At 39.5% G+C, this 7,169-nt stretch overlaps 1 protein-coding gene across 1 annotated transcript; it reads right to left on the bottom strand.

The window, feature by feature from the left end:
- Positions 1-2,768: 2,768 nt before the first annotated feature.
- Positions 2,769-6,875, bottom strand: LOC125301691. Its single transcript, XM_048254379.1, has 4 exons — positions 6,735-6,875; positions 3,727-3,921; positions 3,561-3,637; positions 2,769-3,135 (listed from the first exon to the last, which is right to left on the bottom strand). The coding sequence occupies exons 1-4, from the start codon at positions 6,768-6,770 to the stop codon at positions 2,769-2,771; spliced, it is 675 nt and encodes a 224-aa protein (XP_048110336.1). The 5' UTR covers positions 6,771-6,875.
- Positions 6,876-7,169: the final 294 nt, after the last annotated feature.

Here is a 7,169-nt window from a genome sequence, read left to right as displayed (position 1 = left end):
TTATCTCTTCCTTTAGAGTCAGACACCCGAAGTGTCAGCCGATCATGATTACTGTGCTATTCCAGAGCCGCCGTCTTCAGATTTGAGCTGTCGCGGTAAACGAGGATTTGGCATGTGAAGTGGAGGAGTTAAAAAGCAGCTGCAAGAATTACGGCTGCAGCGAAATTTCGGACTGCAGCGGTTTGCAGGATCCGATGAGGATATACGGTTTTACACTAGGTAGGCTAGAAGCTATGCAGATTGCAAATATTTTCAGTCTTCTGGTACCGATGGCAGGCATAATAACGTCCTCCTTTCCTTTACCCCCACCCTACAAAAACCTCAACAGAGGATAAACATACACTAGGCCAATTAGTTTAGGCCTATTCGTCTATAAAAATTATAAAGTACATATTTACATGTAAAATCAATCAAATGTATTTTTGCTCCACTAGATTCCCAAGTTATGATCATTTAATGGCCTTCTGGTGGCTCATTGAGCCATCAGTCCACAAAATGGTTAGAATCACAAGAGCCAGAGCAGCAGCTAAGAAAAATGAAGAGGTGACCCGTTCATGTGTGTCAGGGGTAGGTGTCAGAGTTAGCTTTAATAGCTAGGCTATAAACACTATGTATTATTATTATTATTACTATTATTATTATTATTATGTTAAGTCATCCATTTGGGTTTGTGGATTGAGACAAATTTACAATATGTCTATCAAATCCACAGAGGCAGGTACTGCAGCCAATAGATGAGTTCTTCCTATTCCTTGTCCATCTTTCTGTTGGTCTGAAGGAGAGAGACTTAGGACATCGGTTTGGAATTCATTCCTCGACAGTCAGCAGAGTAGTGTCATCATGGACAAACTACCTATACACCCTCCTTGGGTCTGTATGCATTTGGCTGTCACCTGAGGAAGTTAAGGCAAATCTCCCAGCAGTTTTCAGCGACTTCCCTGACACACAGGTGATCATAGATTGCACTGAATTTAAATGCCAGACTCCGTCCTCACTGTTGCTGCAGAGTGAAATGTACTCACGCTACAAAAGTCACTGCACCATGAAAGGCCTGATTGGCATTGCTCCACATGGTGCAGTGACTTTTGTCTCCTCATTATATGCAGGGTCAGTGAGTGATAAAGAGTTGTTCAAAAGATCAGGGCTAGCAGAGCTACTTACAGAGGAGATGGCAGTGATGGTGGACAAGGGTTTCTTAATTAGCGACTGTGTGAATTGTAAGGTGTACTGTCCACCATTTTTGTCCAGGAAGAGTCAGATGCCTGCACATCATGTAATTGCAACACAAGCCATAGCACGTCTCAGAGTACACGTGGACAGAGTAATCAGGAGGATCAAAGAAAACAAGTTCTTCGATGGCATCATTCCACTAACTCAGACTGTAAATATCAGCCAAATGTTCACAGTGGCATGTCTGTTATCTAATTATCAGAACAAGGCATTAGTGAAGGCCTGGCTTAAATAAATAACTACATATCATGTCAACACAGAAATAATATTACTTGTACATACATTTTAATGTAAAATTAGATACATCACAATAGTATAACATACATTAGTTCAAAAGTAAAACAGTGGGTACTCTACGCATGAATATCACATAAATAAAAAAAAATGTTCTCTGAAATTGCAAAAACTACCTACCTAATATATATACATTATTTATTGTTTACAAATAAAAATCTATAACACATTTGAACCATATTTTTGTCCATCATGTCTTTGACTCAATAATTAGTGTTATTTTTTAGGAGTGGATTATACAGAGGCAGTGACAGTACATTACAACAATCAATAGGGTCCTTTGTATAGATTTGTAAAAAATGAACAGTCATTAAACCCCTTTGTATAGATTTGTAAAAATGAACAACTCAGAAGTGGCAGATGGAGTCAGAAGTGGCAGCTGGATACAGTAAGCAGCCATGCGCTCCTTTGTATAGATTTGTAAAAATGAACAGTCATTAAACCCCTTTGTATAGATTTGTAAAAATGAACAACAATCATTAAGCCCCTTTGTATAGATTTGTAAAAATGAACAGTTATAATACATTGGATTTGTAAAAATGAACAACTATTACAATATATTGGTCTATTTTTTTTTTCTTTTTTATGATGATTATTTGTATTGGATTGAATAAGTTATATTTTGATCATGTTTTTAGAGCTCATTTTTCATTTGTAGGTATCGGGCATGTAGACATAGAAAAGAAATAATCAGCTTTCTCTCTGATTGATTTTTGCACCTCAGTGTCTATGTAAATCCGTTGCACAAGATAGTCCTCCTGTGCCCACACAACAAAATCGCACCACTGCATCCCTGTGAGGAGCAGTTGCCCTTGTACTTGCCAGTAATAGGCGTGGCTTTTTTTAAGTTTTGGGGAACCATTTTCCATTTTTACGTATTTGCAGTCTACAAAGTTTTTGACATTAGGGCATTTGAATTCAACAAGGCCGAATTGGGGGTTTGCGTTTGGATCATAAACAACACCATCTGGAGAAGCAGCAAGCCAGGGGGTGGTTGGATGAATAACTAGACCACTGGGTGCATAGTTGACATGGACTAACTTACTATATTCAGCTGCCACTTCTGACTCCATCTCAGCCCCCCTCTTCATGTCTGCCGTTTGTCTTGTTCCCTTAAATATTCGGTCTGCAAGCGACTCAGCAGAGCTCTGGCCTTTGACATGGCAGATCTCCCAAACCTAGAGGCGGTCACCAGCGGCTTTGGAGCTCAAACCATTCAGGGCAACAACTTTGTTCTCGTGTAGCTATTTCAATTTTGTTTGCCATTTCCATGGACACGACAAACTGTTTAGGTGAAGCTGCTGCTCCTTGGTACATACAAATGCACAATCTGATGGTGTGCAATCATGTCCATCCAGCGGCAAGTGTGGTGTTGGTGGCGTGTCATGAATATGTGTGATGTACCGGGTCTTCTGTGCAGGCTGTTGATAGGACAATACACTTCCCTTTTGCACTAACCCGATGCCAATTTCCACAAGGGGCTGGTCAGACCTCATGTTCATGGTGGTCACAAGTGGCTGATCCTCAAGGCTAAAGCGACTGTATGCTTCTGATATTCGGAACATGCAGGGATCAGGTAATGGACCGACCAGGCCTCTGTAGAATCCACTCCTAAAAAATATATAGATACATTGTGTTAATAAGGGAGGAATACAGCGAATGAAAAAAATGGCAACAACTTCCTTTATCAAATGACATTCTACACTGTTTTCAGACAATAAAGGTGTTGTTGATGAAAACTTAAAGACTACCCTTTACCACACAGAAAATTGGTAAGGAGTTAATGAGCGCATTGATGAAGAATTGGACCAATAAGCATAATTGGCCGAATATCCGATGTCATCAAGCAATGTTGATTGTACAAGCAATTTATATCTACCTTTTATTAAGACTTATTCAGCTATTACTTATTTAAGCCACTTGGAGGAATATCGCACTGGGTGTGGCACATGGGATTTAGATATATCTACAGGTGTGGTGATCAATTATGCCTGGACCTGGGATTATTTCCTAGGGGGGAAATCATCTCTTATTACCTTACTCCAGTCTGTACCCTTCGCTTTGGTACTGGCTTGGTGAAGACCATGGCGTTGATGGGTCCAGGCTTCACACCCTATCAGACAAATACAATTACTGAGAGTGGGATCACTTCAAATCAAAGCAATGATCAATGAAAAAAAACTTCAATCTCCTTAAAATTACCATAGTTCTTGGCTTGTGCCATTGCTGTTCTGACTCTGTGCAGCTATGAACAGGGGGTACCACTGGTATTTCAAGTTGTGAATAGTGTGCCGTTTGATACAGCAGGGCCACTATGTGGCTGCATAAAGCAGTGCCTGCCACACAGGAACATGTCTTCTGTGTCATTACCACTGGCGTTGAATCACCAAGTGTAATCTGAGAAGAAAGAGAAAGAAAGAAGTCAGCCTGCTTTAAAAAAAAAAAGGAAAACCGTGGTGTTATTTAACATATGCAAAAACCTAAACTGCTGAATGCTTAGACCATAAACTTTCTCACCCTATTCAATGTTGATTACATTCATTACATACAAAACTATCATTACATTAACATTAGGCAACATGGGGGAGGGTTAGGATGAATAAAGCTGGAGCTCCTGCCTACACTTAAACGATGTGGCATCTCAGACTTCAGCATAGACCTGTAGCACAATGATCTGACGCCAACTTGCCCTGTCATCCTGTCTTTATTGGACACTATAAAATAACAGATTAAGTTGTTAGCGTTATGGGTCATTGGTGATAACCTGTGTATCAACTGCTATGCATCATTCACGTCAACACATCCTACAAGTAGCAGCAAGCTAAACAGCCGTTACACGATTGAACTACCTCCACGCGGAGTTAACGTTAGTTAGACATAACATTACGGTTCACAGACAACACTGTCAAAGTTAACCTCACTATTAGCTAATGTGAATGAAATCTAGATAAAGCACACCGTCTTTACTACATTGCTACTCAGGTAGCATACTCATCATGACACCCACACCGAAAAAAAAACAAACGATAACGATTGCTATAGCTTCTAACTAGACTACCCAGGTAGCATTCTGACGTTGGCCCAACGTTAAATTTGGTTGGCTAGGTTGGGCTGACCTATGCAACGTATGCCCAACGTTAGGGCCAACGCTGGTGGAGTTGGCTGTGTTTGGCTGACCTATGCAACGTATGCCCAACGCTGGGGCCAACGCTGGTGGAGTTGGCTGTGTTTGGCTGACCTATACAACGCGGTGCCCAACGCTAGGCCAATGTTGATACAGTTGGCTATTTTGGCTGACCCATACAACGTATGCCCAACGTACAATAACATATAATAATAATAATAATGATTAGTTTTATTTGTATAGCACCTTCCATACACAGAATGCAGCTCAAAGTGCTTTACATTTGGAACATTTAACACAATTGTATAAATAATTAAATAAGAATAATAATAAAAATACAATTTCCTTCGTCCTTCAGCCATTCCTCTTCATTGCTGTGGCTGTTTATAATCCAATCAGCAACATATCAGAAACATGTATGACTTGTGATAGAGTAGCAACGGCTTTGCTAACAAATGCTTAGGCCTTGATGTGGACTCTAAGCATCAGCCTTAGTATGTTCTTAGTATTTGTTGTGATTACATGAATTTATATACAGACGTTTAAGGAACACAACAACCGAAGATTCAGTTTGTCTGTTGTGTTGTATCTAAATGCAATTTAACAATAGACCATATCAAAATCTTAAAATTTGGGGGTAAGGTTGGTAAAAGCCTATTCAAGTTTAAGTTTGCATATGTAATGTTGGTCTATGGTCATGCTTAATGAACAACGCCAACACAAATACAATTGTTATACTATGTAAAGCAGGGGTCTCAAATGAGCTGGGGGCCACTTCTGCCATCGTCATCTGATTGAGGGCCATGTCAGTGTTAAAGAATAATACAAAAAAAAGAATGGCTATTTCTAATAGTACACAAAACTTTTTTTTAAAATCTTTTTTAGACACCTGTGCTAGCAACCTTAGCTTATAGATAAAATAATGATAAAATAAATATTCATACAAATGATAAAACAGGTATGTGTGTGTTTCACACCAGATAAAAAAATTTTTCCTCTCATAACTTATTTAAACAAACTTTAGGTGGCAGGGTTAAGAAAACAACACCATTGGATTTTGACATCACAATTTCAAAAGGCTTGAAAGTGGTCAGAGATAAAGTCCTACTGTAAATGTAAAAATCTTTGAGTATAAACAAAAGTTTATGAAGGAGGAAAATGTACCCATCTAATCAAGCACCTCAAATTATACACCTTTCAGTATACTGGATGTTGCACATATTTGAGCAGGTTTACTTTCTTGTTTGTCATATTAGGAAACAGTAGGCCTAAGATGTAAACCAACAATAGTAAACTATTAGTATAACCACAAACCGCTATTATAGGCCTACAATAAAGTAGCCTGGTCAAATCAGTTCCTATCGTGGGTGACTTTGTAGTTCTTCAGAGCCTATTTTTACTACCCCTGCTGTCTGTATCACGTCCATTACGGACACTATCATCATGATTACCACTGCCAACTCCAGGTATATTGGGCAGAGGGTCGAAATAAGCATGGTAGCCTATGCCTGGACACCGTCAGATACACGCAAAGACGCACCTCCATCACTTACGCACCGACTACCACTGTCAATAGACGATCGATCATAAATCTCCAAAATGCAGATATTCTCCTTCAGAATCAGAATGAAGAGGTGAATAACATAGCCTACCCAAGACTTTATCAAACGTGAACATTTTTTCAACATTTGGTGTAGGCCTATTTCTGCTTCAATTTATGCAAAACTATGACCTGCATCGCTTCAGGCCATTACAAACAAATGCACGCCTTGTCTTTCTCGCGTGTAATAAGTATTTCCTGAAAACTTTGTACAGCGAATTTGGGCTTGAATCGGAGCTCTGGATGTCTAGCAGTGGATGAGAATGGGATTTGTCACTGTACTTGGATCTATCGTCTATTTTAATCAATGTTGTTGTTTGTCGCAATTAAAAAAAAAATATCTATCAACGTATGAAGTAAGCTATAGCTAGCGCTAACATTTACTAACGTTAGTCAGTTAGTTTAAATTATATTCTTATCTTCATAGTTGTGTATGTACGTGCCCACATACAACCTAAAACCCTTGTCCATTTTAAATGATGGGACCTTCGACATGTTGCAGATGCGGTGGACATCTGTCATACTCAATTTTGGGAGTTCTTAAAGAGACCGGGTGTAAAACACAGCTGTCGCCATCGTAGCACCGGAAACAGCTGAGCAGTACAAAGTAGAACGCGGAAGCGATTGTGACTGATTGTGCAAGTAGCCCATTGTCCCCCGCTGACCACCTCACACATTTCTCTAGATTTTGCAACGAACTTACATGACACAATGCCATAAAATATGCCAGTTTTAGGACACAGAATAATGTTTGTAATGATACCAGGTAGGCCAGGTATTGTCGAAGGTGCATGGTGAAGTGAAATTCTTACTTTGGAAAACAAACATTTGCCGATATCATCGCCGATCATCAGAATATTGCAATAGATTCTGTGTTCTGGACTGCAGGTAACTTGTTAAGCCAGTGGTTATCAAACTTTT

Source organism: Alosa alosa, chromosome 10 (genome assembly GCF_017589495.1).
Source record: "Alosa alosa isolate M-15738 ecotype Scorff River chromosome 10, AALO_Geno_1.1, whole genome shotgun sequence".
Classification (NCBI taxonomy): domain Eukaryota; kingdom Metazoa; phylum Chordata; class Actinopteri; order Clupeiformes; family Clupeidae; genus Alosa; species Alosa alosa.
This window is presented reverse-complemented; position numbering and strand designations above follow the sequence as displayed.